The sequence below is a fragment of the Sus scrofa genome, chromosome 3 (assembly GCF_000003025.6).
Source record: "Sus scrofa isolate TJ Tabasco breed Duroc chromosome 3, Sscrofa11.1, whole genome shotgun sequence".
Classification (NCBI taxonomy): Eukaryota; Metazoa; Chordata; class Mammalia; order Artiodactyla; family Suidae; genus Sus; species Sus scrofa.
Genome location: NC_010445.4, coordinates 68,852,035 through 68,877,395, shown reverse-complemented (window position 1 = coordinate 68,877,395; position 25,361 = coordinate 68,852,035). Strand labels below are relative to the sequence as shown.

The 25,361-nt window shown below is 39.7% G+C and overlaps 1 protein-coding gene across 1 annotated transcript; it reads right to left on the bottom strand.

The window, feature by feature from the left end:
- Positions 690–24,927, bottom strand: MOB1A (MOB kinase activator 1A). The gene is made up of 6 exons (XM_021087363.1): positions 24,644–24,927; positions 20,956–21,122; positions 14,460–14,553; positions 12,017–12,150; positions 4,878–5,041; positions 690–4,285 (listed from the first exon to the last, which is right to left on the bottom strand). Exons 1-6 carry the CDS (start codon positions 24,655–24,657, stop codon positions 4,208–4,210), a joined length of 651 nt encoding a protein of 216 aa, XP_020943022.1. The 5' UTR covers positions 24,658–24,927; the 3' UTR covers positions 690–4,207.

Genomic DNA, 25,361 nt, shown 5'->3' with positions numbered 1-25,361 from the left:
ACCCTATTTTAATTTCTTCTACAGTAATGAAAAACGGCTGTTTGGGGGGTGAGAGGGGGGTGTCTTATGGATACACTGAATACTCAATTTCAAGGTCAGAAAATTATGGAGTATAGTTCCTCCTTTTCCCTTTTTTCAACCTCACAGCCATGAATGTGCAAAAGAGGTCAAGAACACGGTAAGAAGGAAACGACTTTTTTGTTTGGGATAGGGTTTTATTTTTTTGTCTTTTTAGGGACACACCTGCGGCATACATATAGGGGTTCCGAGGCTAGGGGTCGAATTGGAGCTGTAGCTGCTGGTCTACACCACAGCCACAGCAACACAGGACCCAAGCCTTGTCTTTGACCTACACCAGAGCTCATGGCAACACCAGATCCTTAACCCACTGAGTGAAGCCAGGGATCGAACCTGTGTCCTCATGGATGCTAGTCAGATTCATTTCCGCTGAGCCACAGGAACTCCTGTTTGGGATAGGTTTAAGCCACTGCAGTCAGAGGCAGCATTTGTTTCTTGGGGGTGAGGCCCTGGTATTACGTTGGGTTCATCTAGAAACTTCCCTTTCCTCTAACAGTTAAGGAGGCATTTTAGCTGCTAAATGATGAACAAAGGTAACCTTCCACAGAACCTGAAAATCTCAGGTTTCCCATTTAAATAGAAACAAGTGTGTTGAGACATACTTTCATCAGTCCTTTCTTTCAATATACTTTATTCTGATGAAGTTACAAAAGTAGATACAAAATACTTTTTAAAAAAAGTACAGTTAACTGACTTAGAAAAATAGATAAAGCCCCTAAAGTTTTAAAAATACAAAATAAATTTTTATGTAAAGAACATTTAAAAATATTTTAGATGAGACCCAAGACTAACTTAAGCAAACCATTTTTGATGTAGACCAAACACGGAATGTTGTTCTGTAGTAAATCGCTAGCACACTGATAATCCATTTGGATTTACAGAATACTTGTTTGCAATAGAATCTGACAATGAGAAAAAACCCAAGTGAATTTCAATTCAGTTGCTTCAATAAAATTACTGCTATCACAGGTAATATCATTCCCCCAAAGCCCTTTACAATCTGAAATACCAAAATCTAATGCAAAAAACACAGGAAGACTGAAGGACTACTATTTTGCCTCTTTGTAAAACCCCACATCCAGTTACTGAACTGATCTTAGGAGGAAATAATGTCCCTGTTGAAGCTTAGTTTGGTATATGAGCCGGTATTTTCAGGCCAGAATTTCACGGACAGAGAGACGGCCTCCAATAACCAGGACTGAAGTTGCTTAGAAGCAAATTTCTAGGACTTATATTCTCTGGGCCTGATTTGTTCCCTGCTCAGAGAGAAGGCAAACCTCAAAAATATTTGCGAAAGTTAAAATCACCACTGGGACTGCTCCTCTTGCCTCTTTTTGGAGGCAAGAAAACTACTAGAAGAAACTTTCCTTTTGTTGTTTTAAATGTCATGAATACAGATGTGCATTTCTCAAGGCAGCTATATGAGCTACGGCTCTACAAGTTTAAGATGAAAGGAAATACTTTGTTAGCTGGCAGCCCGCTAAAATCACTTTATTCACAGTCTGGAGAAGAATAAAGGATACATTTGGCTGTCAACACAAAAACTATAGTACAAAGAAGTTTTCATATTTAAACAAAAATCTGCACATCATTGTCCAAAAGCTTTTTTAAGACCCGGAAATTTAAGCACCATAGGATTAACTGCAGACTCTAGAAAGCACTGGCCAACCTGTGATTGTAATCAAGGGTGAGGAACAGCCATCAGACACTGAGGAGATGACTTCTGGTTAGGAGGGGCCTGGGGAGTGAGTGTTGGGGGACAGGTAGACCCTGGGCACAGGTAAATAGATCAAGGTTGAGAAGAGTCAAAGACAGATTGATTTCTTCCAACTTTAATCAAAAGCTGGCCCTCCAGCCAAGACAGGAAGGTGTCATCCTTTCCCCATTCTCTTCCCTCCCTTCAACTCTTCTGTCCTCAACTCCCTGGCCTTGGATGTAAACAAATGTTAACACTAATCTTTAGATGCATCGTTAGTTAAACCAGATTAGTCTAGGAATCTGGTGATGCTTTTATTTTTTAAAAGGACATTCTGAATTACCTGAATTCTCAAATGACCAACACATTTAAAAATCTGCATCCCATTATTAAGCTGCCCCTACTACTGAGCTAATACGTGATGGAATTTGGTTCATTTCAGGGCTGAGTCATGAAGAGAAGAGAGGATATCTATCACTGAAAAATGGAGAAAAGGTGAGAATGCTTTTGTTTGATGATATCTGAAGTAGCAGAAGTGATGATGAAAGTACAACCCTAGTTGAGACATATTCCTTGCAGGTTTAATTAAAACCAACAACAAGGTTTAAAGTCAAGAGGCAGTAACATTCCAGGTGGTATCTAAAAAACCTTTCTCATCTGGAAATGATCACCATAAACACACAAATGCCTGACAGGGACTTCTGCATAATCTGAAAATGTGGATTGTTGAATGTTTCACAGAGGGCTTTTCTCTTTCTTCCATAAGGGATTATCCCACTCTTTTATTTCCTGAAACCATCAGATAAAATACTGTTTCCTTTAAAATTCTACATTTGTAACAAGTTATGGAAATTGAGTTATTATAAAAAAGGAATTTCTAAGCAATTCCTTCCTTACATTCTAGTGGAGTAATAAACAAAACCCTATCAAATTTAACCTTTCCCTTTATCAAGGAAGTTGGTGAGTACTTTGCAAAAACCACAGCTCTGAAACAAAGAATGTCCATGAACTTAAAGTGTTGCCAATCTAACAAGTCTTTAGTAATATGTGCCTCTCAAGACCGTTTAAACAGTCTAAATCTTGGAAACCTAATGAAAATTAGATCTTTTCTTCACTAAAGGGGAAGATTCTTTTTATTCCAATAGAAACAGAATAATTTCAAGTTTTGATACAAAAACGATTACAACAGGATAACATTCTAATCCATCCTTTGACTATTAACAGAATGAAGAATTTTTTTAAACTTATTCCTCCCATTTTGTATCCTTTAAACATATACCACACACACTCTCTCTCTCTTGCTCTCTCTAAAGAACAGGTAGCACACCAAACTTTTAGTAGGGTTATAAAATGTGCACATACCCTCAAGGATTTTTTTAATTGTGGTTTTTCTTAGGGTTTATCCTTACTGGGATAAAGTTCGTGCATTTCTACACCACTCTTCATAAAGTCGTTAAGTCACTATAAAAACATGTAGAAGTAGTTCTTTTTAAAGGAAAATTCAAAACAAAATAATCAAGTACTATGAGTACTTTCATTCTCCTATCCAAAGTTCAAGGCTTCTGAAACAAAAACATAAATGAAAATGTGGTTTTTGAGACCCAAGTTTGTCATCATTTTTGGGAAGTCTCCTTTTCCCAGCCAAAACCTACATATTAAAATTAATCTGAATGAAGCATTTCAAGGTAAAGATCTGCAGGATAGTCCTTAGATGCCTTAAAAAAAGTTATCTGATACACACGCCTAAAAATTTAGATAGGCTCATGTGAATAAAATCCCAAATAAAGATTAAAAAAGAGTCATTTTAGAAATAACTTTGGTTACTCCCATACCACGTCATATGATGATGTAAACTGTAACTATGAATTTTGAAAAAATATACATATATATTTTTATCTATAAAAACACTAGCATACAAACTTCAAACTAAAGGGGTATCCAAAGTGACACAAATGTTCTAAATCTTAAGGAAATTTCCAAACATCTCTTCTGTTTGTAAAATAAAAGCAGAATAAAACTGATCTGATTGTATTATCAGGAAATCTGTTCTGGACATTTGTTAATAAATTATTGGTGGAAATTCTTAATATCCATCATGCTGTCACCTGAAACAGAACCATTTTCTTCAGCAAAAGAATAAGTAAACTAATAAACCGCAGGTTAGCCATCATATATTACGACCAAGTACAATTCTGTGGCAATAATAGCAGTGGTCACATAGTGCCTCAGAGAGTCAGCTGTGTCCTGAGTTTCTCACTCTGAAGGTGTTAGGTCAACCTACCTTTGGGACAATTTTATCAGCAGACACAGATAATACGTGTCTTTTTATCCTTTTTCTTAAAGTTTGTGTATTACTAGTCTATAACAGATAGCAACGAGATAGCTCTAGCAGTAGATGAAGCAAAGAGGGTAACTATGTTGTAGAAGAAAAATTTATCTGTCTTTCGATCCAAGCTTCTCAATTAATTCCTGAAGAGGTGCCAACTCACGCCTATCGATCAGATTAAATTCCTAAAAAAAGAAGAAAAATAAAATTTAAAAATTTATCTAACATGAAAACTTTGGAGTTCCTGTTGTGGCTCAGTGGTAACAAATCTGACTAGGATTCATGTGGACTTGGGTTCGATCCCTGGCCTCAGTTGCTGTGAGCTGTGGCATAGGTTGCAGACATGTGTGGTTGTGGCTGTGGCGCAGACCAGCAGCTACAGCTCTGATTTGACTCCTAACCTGGGAACCTTCATATGCCTCGGGTGAGGCCCTAAAAAGATAAAATAAATATATAAAAAGTTCTAATTCCGGGAGTTCCCGTCGTGGCTCAGCGGTAATGAACCCAACTAGTTAGTATCTATGAGGATGTGGGTTCAACTCCTGGCCTCGGTCAGTGGGTTAATATCTGGCATTGCCGTGAGCTGTGGTGTAAGAAACAGACGTGGCTTGGATCCTGAGTTGCCGTGGCTGTGGCTGGCAGCTACAACTCCGATTCAAGCCCTAGCCTGGGAACTTACATGTGCCATGGGGGTGGCCCTAAAAAAACAAACAAACAAAACCCCCGCCAAAATATGTCCAAGTCAAAGGACACAAAAGTCAACATGGTTCAACTCACCTGAACAAAGAAAATAAAGTGCTTAAAGGAGGTATTGAGGTGGGCCTCTTCCTGCAGCTGCATCACAGAATCAAAGTGCTGGTGGTAAATATGGGCATAAACCCTGAAGAGACGCTTTAGAATGGTCTTTGCCACAGACATAAAGTTTTTGGGAAATGGGACACCTGTAATGTATCATTAGATAAAAATAAATAGCAGAAAATGTAGGCACCGTCATGAGCAACTCTCATATACACATTCACAAATACAAGCCCACATCTATCCAGACAAAGCTCTACTTAAAAGAGACACATGCACCCGGCATGTTCATTGCAGCACTATTCACAATAGCCAGGACATGGAAACAATCCAAATGTCCATCAGCAGATGATTGGATTCGGAAGATGTGGTATATATACACAATGGAATACTACTCAGCCATAAAAAAGGATGACATCATGCCATTTGCAGCAACATGGATGGAACTAGAGAATCTCATACTGAGTGAAATGAGCCAGAAAGACAAAGACAAATACCATATGATATCACTTATAACTGGAATCTAATATCCAGCACAAATGAACATCTCCTCAGAAAAGAAAATCATGGACTTGGAGAAGAGACTTGTGGTTGCCTGATGGGAGTGGGAGGGATCGGGAGCTTGGGCTTATCAGACACAACCTAGAATAGATTTACAAGGAGATCCTGCTGAATAGCATTGAGAACTATGTCTAGATACTCATGTTGCAACAGAAGAAAGGGTGGGGGAAAAACTGTAATTGCAATGTATACATGTAAGGATAACCTGACCCCCTTGCTGTACAGTGGGAAAAACAAACAAACAAACAAAAAACAAATACAAGTCTATTTCCATAAAATTCTTTAAAAGGCAAGGGAAAAAACCTCACCTAAACCTAAGTATAAGAGGTATCCTCACATACCACACTCTTCCTGACTGCCACAAATGCAGGGCACAGGTATTATGTAAGATGATATTCAAAGTTACAACAATTTTAGTTTTTTAATACTGGAGAGTTTTTCCCTAAGATTAAATGCAATGAGGGTAAGTATTTTGACTATAAATAAGAACATTTTTCTTTTTTGCAATTTATAGCTCTAAAAAAAAATGTTTATGGACACACACACACACACTCAACCAGGACTGGAAACTCTCTCAAGTAAAGGAAAACGAAAGGCACTCTTTGAGTCATTATTGTCTACTACCCACAAATAAAAAATATTTTTTTTCTGAATTATTCTGAAAAGTCAGTTTTCTCTCTTAAACTAAAAGTCCCTAAGTTTTTATTTAATGTTTAAAAAGTAGCATTTTCCTATAGCCTAAGAAGGGTCATAATAATACTTCCTGTAACGGGGAAGAAGGACACCTCCCTGTTTTTCAAAGAAAATAAACACCTTCTTAGAAAAGAGCTGGGAGAGGGTTTGGTCACCTCTCTCCGAGCAGTGCAGGTGGGGATGTGACTGGCTGCATTTCTGAGAATTTTGGTCAACAAGATCAATGTTTCTTAGAAAAGAGAAACCAGAGAAAGACAATCTGACCAGCACTTAGTAAAATACATGAGACAGCATCTGCTTCCAAAAGATCCTAGATAGTTGACCTTAAAGGTCTGTTCCACTCCACTACTCTTGAACTTCATGTTCTTTTCTCCAATCTTTCAGAAAACAAAGGCTAAAAGACTTTCTCCTTCCCTGCATTTTGTATTCTTTATTTTGCAACCTATCCTTAACAGCTTGAAATTGAGATATTTTGCTCTTGCAAGCTGATTTCTGCGTGCCTCCCCACCCCACCCAACCCCCTAGTCTTGGTAACAACGCGCCTTTTCAAACATTATTCTGGAAGCGCGTAGGCAGGTTTTTCTGGACGGGGTCTTGTATACATGTACAAAAAAGATGAATTTTTAAGTCAAATGCCTTCTCTCTCAGAATTTGCAAATGAGCACCACGCTATAAAAAGGAATTATTAGTGACTTGGAATATATTAGTTTGAAATGAATAAGAAACAGTTTTGTCTAATAAGAATAAATAATTGGCATAAGTTAATGTGGACAACAGCCTAATGAAGGGGGAAAGAATTCTAGAACATTAGGATGAAATATTGAAGAACTGGGAAGCTGAGAAAAGAGAATAATGATGAAAGTATTCTTTACTTCCAAATAAGAAGGAGACTTTAATAAAGAACTAAAAGCAATTTGTTTTAATCTAAGCACTTTCCAAGGTGAAGCTGACATTCAAACATAGCCAATACACAATAAAGGACCTATGAGTCAGGGAACAAAAGGTTAACAGAATGGAAAAGGTGACCAACAGCAAACAGACTAAACATAAGTTTTTCTCCTGAAAGAGCTTCTGATTAGACTGCAAAAAGGAATCTGCTATGTTCTGAATCTGTCCCTGCAAAATTCATGTTGAAATAAATTCTAATCCCCTAGGATGATGGTATTAAGAGGTGGGGACTTTGGGAGGTGATTAGGTCATAAGGCCTCTGCCCTCATGAATGGGATTAGTGCCCTTATAAGAATATTTGCCTCTATTCCACGTGAGGATATAACCAAAAGACTGCTTTTGGGGAGGTCCCTTCATGGCGCAGCAGAAATGAATCTGACTAGAATCCATGAGGATACGGGTTCAATCCCTGGCCTCGCTCAGTGGGTCGGAGATCTGGAGTTGCCATGAGCTGTGGTGTAGGTCACAAACGCGGTTCGAATCCCACAGTTGCTGTAGCTGTGGTGTATGTAATTTGATCCCTAGCCTGGGAACCTCCATATGCCATGGGTGTGGCCCTAAAAAGCAACAGACTGCTTTTTGCTGCTATAAACCAGGAAGAGGGCCTATGACAGAATCTGACCATATTGGCCCCTCTCTTGGACTTCCAGAACTGTGAGAAACACATTTCTGTTGCTTACAAGCCATCTAGTGTCCAGTATTTTTTGTCACAGCAGTCCAAACAGACAAAACAGAATCCAACAGTAAGACACCCCTTAAACTGAAAATGACAAGAACCGATCATATCCATGAACACTAATGCCAAAACCTTAACATATCAGGAAATAAAAAAAAATATACTTCCAGCCGAACATCAAAAAAATACTAATGGAGAAAACCTTATGATCATCAACTACAGATACTGGAAGGTATTTGATAATACTCTACAACCAACCTGATTTTTAAAAATTCACATACTTCTAACTGAAAGCAAGATTCCTGCTTAATGCTGAAATACTAGAAGCACTGACATAAAAGTAAACAAGAAAAGGATGTTTGCCATCATCACCATTACTCAGCTCTGCTCTGGAAATACTAGTTAGTGCAATTAGATACGAGTCACCCAAGTAGTACATTTAGCAGAAGAGGCCCAATTAATATTATCTTAGTACAATGTGACTGTATACTTTAAAAACTCAAGATAACCTATTCAAAACAAAAGAAACAATCAGAACCTGATGTCAATTACAAAATTCATAGACATCAACAGCTTCCCCATATACTAAACAAGGAGTTCCCGCAGTGGTGCAGAGGAAACGAATACGACTAGGACCCATGAGGTTTTGGATTCAATCCCTGGCCTCGCTCAGTGGGTTAAGGATCCGGCGCTGCCATAAGCTGTGGTGTAGCTCGCAGACTCGGCTGGGATCCTGCATTGCTGAGGCTGCAGTGTAGGCCGGCAGCTATAGCTCCAATTGGACCCCTAGCCTGGGAACCTCCATATGCCTCAGGTGTGCCCCCCCTCCAAAAACCCGAACAAACAAACCATATACTAAACAATAACCAGTCGGAAGCCATATTATCAATGAAAATATTAAATGCTAGGAATAAACTTAAGAAACCTAAAGGATTAGCATAAAGTAAAATACATAAGTTTACAAGAGTAAGAAAGAAATAAATAAAAGACATGAATAAATGAATATAATTTATTCTTGGACAGGAAGACAGTATTGTCAAAAGAACAAGAATCCCTATATTAATCTACAAACTGAATGAAATCATAGTAAAAGTCTCACGAAGACTTTTTTAAACCTTGACAAAATGATTTTAAATTCTTTGGAAGAACAAATTTTCCAGTATAGCCACGAATATTAAAGAAGAGCAAAGAAGAAAGACTAGACCTAAAAGGTGTTCAAGATACATGGCCATGGTAATTAAAACAGCATGGAATTTCTATAAAAATAAAGAAATTAAAAGATTGCAAAATATATGTCAGCTTGGTGTACATATACGATAATCAGGGAAAAGACATATGTATTTGATAAACGGTATTGAACTAGCCAGCATTTATAATTGGAAAAAAAGTGAAGGGAGCATTGAGAAAAAATATGACAAAGATTTACATGTAAAAACAAAAGCACTAAATAAAAGCATGATATTTTTATAATCTTTAAGTAGGAAAACTCTTTCTAATCATTACATTAAAATCCAAACATCCAAACATCAAAAAGGGAAACATTAATAGGACAAAATAAAAATGTCGTATGTTCCAAAAACACCTCATAAACAAAATAAGAAAATGGCAACCTGAGGAAAAATACACACACCATGACAAGGACATAACATAAAGAAAGAGACAAAGAAACAGAAAACACACAATGATCAATAAACCAAAAAATGCTCTATCTCATTGATATTTTTTTAAATGTACATTATAACCTATATTTATTTATACATAATATTTACCCATATTAGAAAAAAATGAAAAACTGCATAACAATTTTCATCAACAAGTACTGATGAAGAAACACAGGCAAATGCAAACAGGGTTGGAGGGAGTATACTTTCACCAATATCTTTGGAGAGGAATTTGGCAGTATTTGTTACATTTCTTAAAAGTAATAGAGCATTAAAAAGAACATAACAGGAGTTCCTGTCGAGGCTCAGCAGGTTATGAGCTCAACTGATATCCATGAGGATGCAGGTTTGATCCCTGGCCTTGTTCAGTGGGTTAAGGATCCAGTGTTGCTGTGAGATGTGGTGTCGGTTGCAGGCATGGCTCGAATCCTGCATTGCTGTGGCTGTGGCACAGGCTGGCAGCTGCAGCTCCGATTTGACCCCTAGCCTGGAAATTTCCATATGCGGAGGGTGCGGACCTAAAAAGAAAGGAAAAAAAAAATTCTGCTATACAGAACTGGGAACTATGTCTAGTCACTTGTGATGGAGCATGACAATGTGAGAAAAAAGAATGTATACATGTATATGTAAGGTCACCTTGCTGTATAGCAGAAGATTGACAGAACAGTGTAAACCAGCTATAATGGAAAAAATAAAAATTGTTATGAATGAAAAAAAAAGAAAGAAAAATAAATAAAACAACATAACACATTTATCATTTTAAAAGAAAATTAGGAAGTTCCCGTGTGGTACAGTGGGTTAGGGATCCGGTGTTGCCAGAGGTGGTAAGAGGTTCGATCCCTGGCCCAGGAACTTCCACATGCCATGGGTGCAGCCAAAATAAATTTTTTTCCAATGGGACGTAATCAAACTTACAAGCTTTTGCATAGCAAAAGAAACCATTAAAAAAAAAAAAAAAAACAAACAACTCAAAGAGAGGGGAATAGTTGCAAATGATGCAATCTACAAGGGCTTAATCTCCAAAATATATAAACAACTCATACAACTCAACAAAAAAGCAAACACCCCAACTGAAAAACAGGCAGAAGCTCAGTGGTTAATGAACCCGACAAGCAACTATGAGGATGCGGGTTCGATCCCTGGCCTCACTCAAGGGGTTAAGGATCCAGCATTGCCGTGAGCTGTGGTGTATGGTATAGGCTGAAGACATGGCTCGGATCCCATGTTGCTGTGGCATAGGCTGGTGGCTACAGCTCTGATTCCCAATTTGACCCCTAGTCTGGGAACCTCCATATGCTGCACGTACGGCCCTAAAAAGACAAAAGACAAAAAAAAAAAGAAAAATGGGCAGAAGAAGTACATAGACATTTCACCAAAGAAGACATACAGATGGCCAACGGGCCATACAGATGGCCAACGGGCACATAAAAAAATGTTCCCATCACGGCGCAGTGGTTAATGAATCCGACTAGGAACCATGAGGTTGTGGGTTCCATCCCTGGCCTCACTCAGTGGGTTAAGGATCCGGCGTTGCCGTGAGCTGTGGTGTAGGTCACAGACATGGCTCGGATCCCACGTTGCTGTGGCTTTGGCGTAGGCTGGCAGCTACAGCTCCGATTTGACCCCTAGCCTGGGAACCTCCACATGCTGCAGACGCGGCCCTAGAAAAGGCAAAAAGACAAAAAAAAAAAAAAAAAAAAAAAAAAAAAAAAAAATGCTCAACATCATTAATTACTAGAGAAATGCAAATCAAAACTACAGGTGTAGAATGGCCATCATTACTTAGTCAACAATAACAAATGCTGGAGAGGGTGTGGAGAAAAGGGAACCCTCCTACACTGTGAGTGGGAATGTAAATTGATACAACCACTATGGAAAACAGTATGCAGGTATCTCAGAAAACTAAATACAGAACTACCATATGATCCAGCAATCCCACTCCTGGGCATATATCCAGACAAAACTTTCATTCAAAAAGATACATGAACCCCGTGTTTATTGTAGCACTATTTACGGTAGCCAAGACATGGAAACAACCTAAATGTCCATTGACAGATGAATAGATTAAGAAGATGTGGTATATACACATAATGCAATACTACTCAGCCATAAAAGAACAAAATAATGCCATTTGTAGCAACATGGATGGAACTAGAAATTCGCATACTAAATGAAGTGTGTCAGAAAGAGAAAGACAAATACCATATGATACCACTTATATCTGGAATCTGATATATGGCACAACTGAACCCATCTACAGAAAAGAAACAAACTCATGGACATGGAGAACAGACTTGTGGTGGCCAAGGAGGAGGGAGTGGACTGGGAGTTTGGGATCAGTAGATACAAACTACCGCATTTGGAGTGGATAAGCAAGAGATCCTGCTCCCTAGCACAGGGAACAATAACCAATCACTTGTGATGGAACATGATGGAGGATAAACTGAGAAAAAGAATGTATTTTTAACTGGGTCACTTTGCTGTGTAGCAGAAACTGACAGAACACTGTAAGTCAACAATAATTAAATTTTTAAAAATAAAACAAAAGTAAAAAGAAAATTAGTTCTATAACATTAACTCACCAATCTTAGAAGGAAAAAGAGTTTCATCATCAAGTTGATCCTGAACCCAAGTCATCAAATAGTCAATGTATTTTGGTGCAGAACATTTGATTGGTTTTTTAATATTAGTACCATCTGCCCAATGGTATTCATATCTGGAGAGAAAAAGTTTTAGTGACAAAATTTTCAAAAACATGTTGTAATCAAGGTAGGTTCACAGTCTGTCAACAGAAGTTCCTTTAGTAAATTACCTAAAGTTCTCCTAAAGATGACTTGAAACTTCCCTAGAGAATTACAGTTGAGCCTTGAACAACACAGGTTTGAACTGTGCAGGTCCACTTGCAAAGGATAGTTTTCAATGGTAAATACTACACTACATGATGCACAGTTGGCTGAACCCGTGGATGCAGTGGAATCATGGATATGAAGGGCTAACTATAAGTTATACCCATACTCTGAAATGTGATAGTTACAAATGGAAGAGAAAATGAAGATAGTGTGGTAGCTGGCTGTGCCAGAATATGTTTTATAGCACATCCCTGAGAAAGACAAAAGAACTGCATTCCTGTCCGTTAGGTAAAGGTGCTGAGAATGGGCAAGGGGCTGATGGATCCACCACATTCTGAGTTTGTTGGCCGTTCAGTAATCATCAAAAGAGCCAAAATTGGAGTTCCCGTCGTGGCGCAGTGGTTAACGAATCCGACTAGGAACCATGAGGTTGCGGGTTTGATCCCTGGCCTTGCTCAGTGGGTTAAGGATCTGGCATTGCCCTGAGCTGTGGTGTAGGTCGCAGACTTGGCTTGGATCCAGCATTGCTGTGGCTGTGGTGTAGGCTGGTGGCTACAGCTCTGACTTGGGAACCTCCATATGCCGAAGGAAGCGGCCCTAAAAAAGGCAAAAAGACAAAAAAAAAAAAAAAAAAAAAAAGCCAAAATTATAAACTCTTGTTTCTTGGAGGGAATTTTAAAGAAACGATCGTTAAAAAGATCTTTAAAAAGGCATGAATCTTTCTCTACCTCCCCTTTGATGAGCTAGAATGATTAATAAGATAATCACAACTTCACTGTATGAAGCACTTAAGCCAAAGATAGTGTTTTCTATTTGTTTTATTTAAATTTCTTTTAAGGAAGTTTGAGAAATAAAACTGTAACACCGCACAAAATAAAAAAACATTCCTCCTGGAGTTCCTGTTGTGGCTCAGAAGTAAGAATCTGAGGATGTGGGTTCCATCACTGGCCTCACTCAGTGGGTTAAGGATCTGGCATTGCTGTCAGCTATGGTATAGGCTGCAGACACAGCTCGGCTCTGGCATCACTATGGCTGTGGTGTAGGCCGATGGCTATGGCTCTGATTCAACCCCAAGCCCAGGAACTTCTGTATGTCATGGGTGCGGCCCTAAAAAGCAAAAAAAAAAAAAAAAAAAAAAAAAAATCAAAATCCTCCTAAAATAATGTAATAAAAATGGACTCATTGAGTTCCCTTGTATGCAGTGGATTAAGGATCTGGTATTGTCATTGCTGTAGCTCACGTCTCTGTTATAGCACGGGTTTGATCTCTGGCCCGGGAATTTTCATATGCTGCAGGTGCAGCCAAAAGAAAAAATAGGATTCAAACTCACTTTTCTTTTCCTTTACAACTGTAGCAGATTCAGAAAGGACAATTTTTTGCCAAGAGGTAAACATCTTGATTACCATCTATCATCACATAAAATCATTTATTAGAGGAAAAGAGACTGGAAGGAAACACTAAATTATTAATTTCATCACCTCCTGACTTAACTTTGAATGATAGTTTCAACTCTCAATATTTCTTGGAATTTATTAGTCAAAAAAAAAATTGTCTTTTTTTTTGAGGGGGGCACACCCATGGCATATGGAAGTTTCCAGGCCAGGGGCTGAATCAGAGCTACAGCTGCCAGCCTACACCACAGCCACAGCAACACAGGATCCAAGCCGCGTCTGCGACCTACACCACAGCTCACAGCAATGCCGGATTGTTAACTCACTGAGTAAGGCCAGAGATTGAACCAGCATCCTTGTGAATGCTAGTTGGATTGGTTAACCTCTGGGCCATGATGGGAACTCCCCCAAAATTTTAAACTTAGTGTCTTTAGGGGTCAAGTAAAGACTCTTCCAAGAAATTAATTTAAAAACCAGAAACAGAACCATAACTGTCAATAAAATTGAAAAAATAACTTTTCCAAAGCAAGATAAACCTAACTCGAATTACCTTCGCTCCTACACCTGAACATTAATACTTACTATAATGGAATTATTAAAAAAAAAAAATCAACATACCAGGTAGCATATACCAAAGTATTTAATAACTAAAAGCTTACAGGTAAGCCTTTTGTTTTCACAAGTAAATAGGTGAGAAAAACAAGTCTTTATTATTTAATTTATATCAATTGGTGATTAGCTTTATTTAGTAATTCAAACGCAAATATAATAGCCAATATATGTACCTTGGACCTGCAGACATGACTGGACAACTTGCTTCAGTGCAGAATTCTGTGATAGTTCCATATAACATGTTGATCTGGTTGAAGAAATCCACAGCTGGAAAGATAACAGCAGAATTCTGTTTTGTTTTGGTTTTTTCCTTTTTCTGGGGGGGGGTATTTCATTTTTTCCTTTGCTTTCTAGGGCCGCACCAGCAGCATACAGAAGTTTCCATGCTAGGGGTCAAATTGGAGCTGCAGCTAACTACCAGCCTAGGCCACAGCCACAGCAATGCCAGATCCGAGCTGCATTTGCAACCTACACCACAACTCATAGCTACATCAGATCCTTAACCATAGGGTGGTGCCAGAGATAGAACCCACATCCTCATGGATACTAGTTGGGTTCATTACTGCTGAGCCACAAAGGGAACTCCCAGAATTGTGTTAAAATGTTTGTGTAGGAGTTCCCACTGTGGCACAATGAGATCAGCAGTGTCTCTGCAGTGCTTGGCTGCAGGTCTGATCCCTAGCCCAGCAGAGTGGGTTAAAGGATCCGGTGTTTCTGCAGCTGTGGCATAAGTCACAACTGCGACTTGGATCTGATCTCCCGCCTGGGAACTCCATACGCTGCAGGGCAGCCAAATAAGAGAAGAGAAAGAAAGTCTGTGTAGGAGTTCCCTTCATGGTTCGATGGTTAACGAGCTTGATTAGGATCCATGAGGATGTGAGTTCTATCCCTGTCCTCACTCAGTGGGTTAAGGATCCAGCATTGCCATGAGCTGTGGTGTAGGTCACAGATGTGGTTCAGATCCTGTGTTGCTGTGGCTGTGGCATAGGCCAGCAGCTGTAGCTCTGATTGGACCCCTAGTCTGAGAACCTCCATATGCTGCAGGAGTGGCCCTAAAAAGAAAAAAAAAAAAGCCTGTATAAACACAACAAAACCAGACCTCTCAGTTGGAGGATTTAGCCAAAAATCCTCAGGAGATTCAACAGTCCAGGGGTACTATAAATTCTCTCTCTCTTTTTTTTTGTCTTTTGTCTTTTTTTGTCTTTTGTTGTTGTTGTTGTTGTTGCTATTTCTTGGGCCACTCCCGCGGCATATGGAGGTTCCCAGGCTAGGGGTTGAATTGGAGCTGTAGCCACCGGCCTACGCCAGAGGCACAGCAACGCAGGATCCGAGCCGCGTCTGCAACCTACACCACAGCTCACGGCAACGCCAGATCGTTAACCCACTGAGCAAGGGCAGGGATCAAACCCGCAACCTCATGGTTCCTAGTCGGATTCGTTAACCACTGCGCCACGACCGGAACTCCAAATTCTCTTTTTAAGTTGTTACTTCTAACTAAACTTTCAGTATATATTCCCTTTTAATACACTAAGCTTTTAAACGGCTTCTAAGCAGGAAAATAAAATATTAGAGAAAATTCTAACAATGTAATTATTATGTAAAAATACATATTTTGATTATATCCAAGCAAATGAAAAAAAAAAAATCCATAGCTTATGAATCTGGACCAGATAATATCATTTGCGTTAAAAAAGAAGAAAAGCATTGTGCATTAAAGTATGAAGGAGAAGATGTATCAGCTGTATCAGGCATTTAAAAAATCTAATTCGCCATATGAAGTTCCTGCTATGGAGCAATGGGATTGGCAGCATCTTGGGAGCACTGGGATGCAGGTTCAATTCCCAGCCTGGCACAGTGGGTTAAGGATGCGTGTTGCTGCAGCTATGGCTTAGGTCGTGACTGTGACTCGGATCTGATGCCTGGCCCAGGAACTCCATATGCCTGAGGTGCCCAAAAATTTAAAAAAAAAAAAAAAAGCAAAAACTAATTCATCATAAAAAATTGAGATCTGGTGCATATTGAGGACATAAAAAAGACACAGGATAATGTCCCTTGCCCTAGCTAGAGTCTCTAGCTAACGAAAGGAACAAAATTAAAAGAGACAAATAATATAACATAAGAAGATAGCATCCAAAGGCCAATAATAAGTGCTAGAGAGTTTAGAGAAAAGGCAATACCTCGAGGGGCTGAGGTAGTCAAGGAGTACTTCCTAAAGGAGCTTCAGCTAGATCCAGAAGAAAACACAAGAGGAAGGGGGTAAGAAATGAACTTAACTGAGTGAAACATATTACTCTGTGTAAAGAGAACCACATAAGCCTTGGAAAGTTTTTTAAAAATGTTTTAGTTCTTTGTGTACAAGGCTACCTAAAAATCAACTAGGGCTTTTCCAAGTTTCTTAGAAAAACAAATCAATAAAAAGTTACATCTTGTCAAAGGAATTTTATACAAAATTCCCTCATTTACAGACTTTCCTCTTAAATTAGTCATGATTCTAAGAAAGTAGTATGTAGGCAGGCAATATTCACACAAAACAAAGTGTGCTGGTTTATTGGTGTGTTCTCAAAATGTGGTCCACCTGTTTCAGGGGGGACTCTGTGAGGTCAGAACTATTTGAATTGTTCTTTTCGCTCTCTCAGGAGGCACAATGGAGTTGTTCAGGGGCTCCACGATGTGTGACATCACAACAGACTGGATGCAGAAGCAGGTATGAGAATCCAGCTGTCCTCCTATTAAGTCAGATGTTAAATAGGATTTGCAAACATATAAAACAATGCCACACTTCCCACTAAAATTTATTCTGGGAAATAGTCATTTTTTATAAAAATATATTTATGTTAATATGCAAGGGGGTTATCATTTAGATGAATTATACAGTAATTATTTAAAATTTGTTTTAATTTCTAACCTGGTATTACCAGATATAACCCATGTAATTAAATGTTCTTTGGGGTTCTCAATAATTTTTAAAAGAAAAAAGGGATCCTGAAACCAAAGGTTTCAGAATAGCTGATTAGAACATTAAATCTCAAAGACAAATTTAAGGGTGAAGAGGGCCAACAGATGCCTTCAGATAAAATATGGTAATCCGAGTAAGGTTACAAAAAGAGGGTCTTTCCTATATATGCAATGCTTCACATGCCAAAAGATAGATAAAAATATCTAAATTCCAGAGTTCCGGCTGTGGTGCAACAGGATCAGTGGCGTCTTGGGAGTGAGTGCTGGGATGCAGGTTTGATGCCTGGCCAGGCACAGTGGGTTAAGGATCCAGCATTGCCACAGTTGTGGCTTGGGTCAAAACTGTGGCTCAGATCTGATCCTTGGCACAGGAGCGGCATATGCCACAGGGTAGCAAACAAAACAAAACAAAACAAAAACAATGCTCTAAATTCCAACCACTCCAACTCTCCCCATACACAGAGGCAATACTACTTACTATACTAATTTTTTCTATCTCTTGCCCCCAGGCTTCTTTAGCCCATCTTACACAAAAGATAACATATTACATAGATCTGTACCTTGTTTTTTTTCCTCTTAGTAATATGAATAATGGCTTTTTAATGAGTTGAGAAAAATAAATTTTCTTTTTGTCTTTTTAGGGCTACACTTGCAGCATATGGAGGTTCCCAGGCTGGGGTCTAATCGGAGCAACAGCTGCCTGCCTACACCACAGCTACAGCAACGCCAGATCCGAGCCGCATCTGCCAGCCTACACCACAGCCACGGCAACGCCGGATCCTTGACCTGCTGAGTGAGGCCAGGGATCGAACCTGCAACCTCATGGTTCTCAGTCAGATTCGTTTCCACTGCACCACTATGAGAACTCCCAAGAAAAATAATTTTTTAAAATGTGGCTACTAGAAATTTAATTTACATTTGTAGCTCACAATATGTTTCTATTGGACCACATTGACGAAGGCAATGATTATCACCAGTTGAATACCATAGTGTCTATGGAAGTATTCACACTGTTGGAAGTATATATTGCCACCTAAGATGTATGCAGTCTTACAAACAAAATCAAACCTGCATTTGATCAAAGCTCTAAATCTGTGCTAACATGGTAGCCACAGATACATAGCTATTTATGATAAAATGAAGTTTAAAATTCAGTTCCAGGAGTTCCCACTGTGGTGCAAGAGGATCAGCAGCATCTCTGCAGCACCAGGATGTGGGTTCGATTCCTGGCCTGGCACAGTGGGTTAAAGGATCCAGCATTCACAACTGCAGCTCAGATCTGATCCCTGGCCTGGGAATGCCATATGTGGCAACGGTCAAAACAAAACAAAGCAAAACAAAAACAGGAGTTACCAAAGTCATAGCTCGGTGGTTAACGAACATGACTAGTATCCATGAGGACACAGGTTCAATCCCTGGCCTTGCTCAGTGGGTTAAGGATCTGGCATTGCTGTGAGCTGTGGTGTAGGTTGAAGACTGTGGCTGTGGCATAGGTTGGCAGCTACAGTTCGGATTCAACCCCTAGCCTGGGAACCTCCATATGCAAAGACTGTGGCCCTAAAAAGACAAAAAACCAAAACAAAAAACAAATAAACAAAAACAAACAAAAAATTCACTTCCAGTCACAGAAGCCACATTTTAAGTGCTAAATGGCCACAGTGAAGATGTACAACATTTGCAGTACCACAGAAAGTTCTGTCAGACAGTGCTGCTCTAGATCTAACATTTACAGGAAATAAAAGGAGGAACAGAATGAAATAATGGATGCCCTGGGAATGTTATCAGTAAAACTTATCCTGTGGAAAATGAATTGGTTTCTTCAACAAAAATAACAAGGGAAAAAAGACTGCAATGAGACAAAACCTGTGAATTAAAGAGATAAATGTACAGGTCTTGCTGGATCCTGATTTAAACCAACCATATATATATACATATTTTTTTTTTTTTTTTAATCGTTTGTCTTTTTTTTTTTTTTTTTTGGTCTTTTCTAGAGCCGCACCTGCGGCATATGGAGGTTCCTGGGCTAGGGGTTGAATCGGAGCTGTAGCTGCTGGCCTACACCCACAGCCACACAACAAGGGATCCAAGCTGCGCCTGTGACCTACACCACAGCTCATGGCAACGCTGGAACGTTAACCCACTGAGCGAGGCCAGGGATAGAACCCACAACCTCATGGTTCCTAGTTGGATTCATTAACCACTGAGCCACAATGGGAACTCCAATATATATATATTTTAAATAAACACTCAGGAGTTCCTGTCGTGGCTCATCGGGTTACAAACCTGACTAGTATCCATGAGGATGTGAGTTTGATTGTTGGCCTTGCTCACTGGGTTAAGGATCCAGCATTGCTGTGAGCTGTGGTGTAGTCACAGACACAGCTTGGATCTGGTGTTGCTGTGGCTGTGGTATAGGCCAGCAGCAGCAGCTCCCATTCGACCCCTTGCCTGGGAACTTCCATGTGCAGCAGGTGCAGTCCTAAAAAAACAAAGAAAAAAAGGCGGGGGGGAGAGAAACATTTATAGGACAATCACAGGAAATATAAACATTAACTGAATATTTGATAACATAAAGGAATGATGGTATTGTCATTATCCTTAAAAGGGGAAGTTCTTATCTTTTAGATACTGAAATATTTATAGATGAAATAATATGTATGGGATTTGCTTCAAAATAATCAGGGTAGTATACAGATGCAGCACAACTGGCCATGAATTGATAATTTTGGAGCTGGGTAATGGTTACCTGGGAATTCACTCTTCTTGTTTCTTTACTTCTGCATTTATGAAAATTTCCATTAAAAAGTCTTAAAGATTCCTGGAACACCTAAAATTATTAGAAACTGATCCCAGAACTGATCTCATCTCAGAAATGAGAGGCTCTAATATTCAAATCTCTAGCCTCAGCATATCCTGCCTTACTTTCTTCTTCTTTTTTTTTTTCTTTTGTCTTTTTGAGGGCCTTACCCGTGGCATATGGAGGTTCCCAGGCTAGGGGTCTAATAGGAGCTGTTGCTACTGGCCTATGCCAGAGCCACAGCAACGCCAGATCCAAGCTGCGTCTGCGACCTACACCACAGCTCATGGCAACGCCAGATCCTTAACCTACTGAGCGAGGCCAGGGATCGAACCTGCAACCTCATGGTTCCTAGTCGGATTCGTTTCCGCTGTGCCACCATGGGAACTCCCTACCTTACTTTCTTGAATTCAGAGTGACTTGCAGCTCTTGGGTCCCTCCATTGTCTCCCAATCGCTCAATTTCCTTCTAACTACTACTAAGTCACAGCAGTCAAGTGACTGACCATAGCAACTAAAACTCACATTTCCGTACACACAGACAGATGAAAGCTGCTAGGAATGGGGGCACAAGAGTGAGGATGGATTCCTTACAAAGTCATGCCCGCCACAGGTAGAATCTTTTTATTTACCAATCTTTCATTTGACCTTACTCAGCAATTCAGACAAGTCTCCTCAGAAACTCCCCCAAAGCACTCTTCCTTTCTCTTCAGGTCTCTCTACTCAACCACACAAGGTACAATCAGGTACTCTCAGAAGAGAACAACACATTTTGGATGTATTTGTACCTATGCGTTTCTTTACAGACAAATCCGTTATATTACAACAGTTACACCCATGAAAGGAAATGCATTAACAAAAAGATTTTAGCAAAATCTTCCTATAAACCAGTAAAGTTGAAAGTTGTTAAAAACTTACTGTTAACAGCAATCCATTCATTCAGGTCCTCTCCTTCTGGCAACATAACAGCTTGTCTCAGATTCCCACTGCCTAGAGTTGCTTCTGCATGTTTTAAGAGTTCATACTGATGAGACCCTTCAGGGATATTCTTCTTTGGTTTGAATGTTTTAGAAGAACGGCTACTACTGTTAGGTTAAAAGTAAAAGTGTATCACTTTTTAGGTTCGGAAGCAGAATGACATTATTTTTAGGCATATAAATTATTTTCAAAATAATACTCCCTGAAAAGTGCCAAGATTGGTAGGGAACAGGGGGATAAGCATAAGAAAAGAACTTTTGTCTCGCATACAAACACGACTAGCAGCACAATTTCATATAGAAAGAAATTTTACTATGCCTAATGAAGCAGTCTGGTGTTAACAAAAAGGGCACCTTAACCAAAAAGAGAAAAAAGCTAGATTCTAGTTTTTAATCTGCCACTCTGTGACTGCCTAACAAACCTAACTTCCTTCTGGCCTCACAGAAAAGCGCTGTGAGGATGGTAGCTCTAAGGTTCTTATAGCTCAAATATCCAAACCAACATGTATGGACATCAAATATTAAAGTATTTTTGAAGGAGTTCCCGTCGTGGCGCAGTGGTTAACGAATCCGACTAGGAACCATGAGGTTGCGGGTTCGGTCCCTGCCCTTGCTCAGTGGGTTAACGATCCGGCGTTGCTATGAACTGTGGTGTAGGTCACAGACGCGGCTCGGATCCCGTGTTGCTGTGGCTCTGGTGTAGGCCGGTGGCTACAGCTCCGATTCAACCCCTAGCCTGGGAACCTCCATATGCCGCGGGAGCGGCACAAGAAATAGCAACAACAACAACAAAGACAAAAGACAAAAAAAAAAAAAAAAAAAAAAAGTATTTTTGAAATAAAAAATGTTTGTAATATTTTTTATCAAAATATTTGTAATCCCATCAAAGCAAACTACAGAAGCAGAGTTAGAGTTTTTAGCAGGGAAAATGAGAGACAACGGGTTTAGGGGGGAAAATAAGTTTTTATTTCTATCTCACACTATTCAGGAGGAAGGTCCTAATACAACACAAAGCCCAGAAAAAAACGAACAGATTTCTAACCGCAACAATTAACATAACTCAGAACAAGGAGATAAGCAGAAAAAAATAAAAATAAAAAGTACTTGGAACATATATTACAAAGTATTAACAATAAAGGGCTTTTATAATCTGTTAAGAAAAAGGCAAGGAATTCTTTAGAAAAATGGGCTAAGGCAATGAATACGCAATTCAAAGAAAAACATAAGGACCAGCTTTTCTGAAAAGCTGTTCAATCAAAATAAAATTTATTTTTTCCTTAGCTTGAGTGTCAGAAGTCATAACAATTACATTAAGTGTGGGCTAGTGTATAGAGAAATTAGTACTTTAATACACTATTCGTCAAAGTGTGTAATACTTTAGGAGACCAATATGGCATATTAACACGGAAGTGCACTTCACTCCATCCCTTCCACTTCTAGGTATCTCTCCTTAATATGGGTAAGGATATATTTTCCAAAATTGTTTTTAATTATGAAAAACTAAAGTTTACTAGTAAAGGAATAAATAATTATGACATATTTACATCCTGGAAAACCATACAGTATTATGTTTAATATGGTTAAACATATTATAGAATGAAATACACAGCACAGAAAAAAATTCATTAATTAAAAAAAAAAAAGAAATGTACAGCAGAAGCCCATTTTGTAAACGTGGAGAAAATATCATCCACCAAACTGATACTGGTACTTCTAGAAAAGGGAAAGGAATAGAACTGAGGACTTTCCCTTTACTAGAGTAATGTGAATTTTAAATAAGACTGATTATGGAGTAAAAAGGAGTTATGAAAACAATAAAAATCAAATATGGAAAGTTTGTATTTAACATGATAATGAGTGAAATTTAACAGGGAGATGGAATGGCGCTTTACATATAGAAAGAGAAGTTGTGAATGACCAGAAGCTAAATATGGAAACTAGTATGAAATGATGACTTCCGTGCTTCAAATGGCACCACCAAGACAGTGATAAGAATCCACAAAACAGGAAAGAATGCTGCAAATTATAGATGTGCTAAGGGACCTGTATATTCAGGATAAAGAATTTTTACAATTCAAAACCTAAAAAGACAACCTGATTAAAAAAATCGTCAAAGGATTTGAATAGACATTCCTCCAAAGGAGATACACAAATGGCCAATAAGCACATGAAAAGATGCTCAACATCATTAGTTATTATGAATCACAATGAGATGTCACTTTACATCCACTTAGGAAGGCTATAACCAAAAGTGTAATTAACAAGTGCTAGGGAAGGTGTGGGAAAATTGAAACTCATACAGTGCTAATGGGAAAGCAAAATGGTGCAGTGCTTGGAAAAAGTGTCACCCTTCCTCAAAGGGTTAAAAATAGTTAACTATACAACCAGGCAATTCCATTCCTAGGTATATATCTGAGAGAAAGAAGCACATACATCCAGTACAAAAATCTGTACGCAGTTCACAGCAGCGTACAGAATATCCAAAAAGTGGAAATTCAAATGTCCATCAACAAAACAAAGTTTAAAAGAAATAAACAGCCTCACATTTAGGTCCAAAAAGCAAATAAGAATTGTGCATCCACAAACAATTAACTAAACATTAAAAGAAGAAAAAGACCGGAAGGAGGGGGTAGATAACGGTCTAGTAATAAGGAAACTTTAAAATATAAATCGGATTTTTTGATATGGTGATCATACTTTAAAAAAAATCCAAAGAGGGAAAAAGCGATTTAGACAAAGATACTCTTAGTAGTGCTATTTTATAACTGCAAAGTATTAGAAAGAATCCAAATTTCTCACAATAAATGGGGTAAACTGTAGTTATGAAACACTATGTAATTTAATAAAACTTGGAAAAAATGCCAAGTACGTGGGTAATGCCCATAACTAAAAATGGATATGTATTTGCTCATACAAGACATGTTAAAGCAAAATAATAAGAGCCCCCTGAGAATAACACGTAAGGTGCTAGAGCAATGCTTCTCAAAGCTAAATGTGCTTAAGAATCATCAGAGTTACACTTTCCCATTTAAGCCGCACTTGCGCCCAGACGTTATCTCTAAAATAAGAGTCTACCGAGTTAAAACGCAGTTAGCTAATTATACAAATTCACAAAGTGGGCTGGATCAGAATTTGGACACAAGGCCGCCAGCTTAACTTTCAGCTTCTCAAACTGCGGCACTCCACATTTTCCGCGGGGGTAACCGAATACTGATGACAATAAAGGGGGACGTATAGTAGAGTAAAAAGCCAAATCTGTATGGATCGTTACCAAAAGGCTGGAGACCGGAGAAAAATTGGAAGCCCCAAGCGGGGCCCATGGCTCCGCCCCTAGATCATCCCTCTGCCCTCAGGCGCACTCGGGCGGAAAAGTTTCGGCGGCGCCGCCGGCCTCGGGGCCTTCCTACTCCCCAACTTTCTCGCTCCGCTTCCTCTGCCTCGACCTTCACCTCCGTCTGCCTCTGACCACAACCAGGCTTCCCTGCGACCCCGAGCGGTGGCAAAGCAAGAGCCGGGTACGCCAGCCCCGACCCCGGGACCCGCCCTCTCCTCAGGCTCCCACTGGCCCCCTCCACGACCTCGGCCCTCAGCCCCCTCAACCCTGAAGCCCTGGGCCGGGCCACACTCACAAGAGGAAGCTCATCTTCTATCCTCAGAGCGGAGGGGAGGGGCCGCTCGCCCCCGCCGAGGTCAGGATTCGGAGTCCGCGCGGGACTGAGGGGGATCCGAAGGTCCTCAGCCGGCGGACAGCGGATGCCCGCGACGCTGCAGCTCGCAGCCGGGGTCAAGCCGCTGCAAGCAGGTGCGAACTACTGCACCCGCCTCGCCTTCCTCCCCGACTTTACGGACCCGAAATGCGGAACCAGCAAAATCTCGCGAGCGAAAGCTTCGTTCAGCCCCGCCCCACCGAGAGGGACTCGGCACGCCCCTTTTCCTTGGGCCGGCTCCTCCACCTGAGCCAATCAGGGACCTTTACGCCGGGACTTCCGCTGAACAAGTTGCCCTGGACTTGGAATCCTCTGCCTGCGATGCTGATGTGCGTGGTCCAGGTTGAAGCAGCTCTATTTTGTCCCAGTTATCTAGATGTCAGATGGCTATGTGTGCGAAATTTTTTACTTAACGTTAATTTGATTTTTTAAGTTGAGATGTAATTTACACAGCATAAAATTCGCCGTTTTTAAAAATATGCTTCAGTGGTTTTCCCACATATTCGGACTTGTAGAGCGGTAACAATTACCTATTTCTAGAACATTTTCCCATCACTTCCAAAGGAAACGGGTACCCATTAGCAGTCGCTCACCATTCCTCCCTACTCCCATCCCTTGGCGACATCTAGTCTACCTTTTT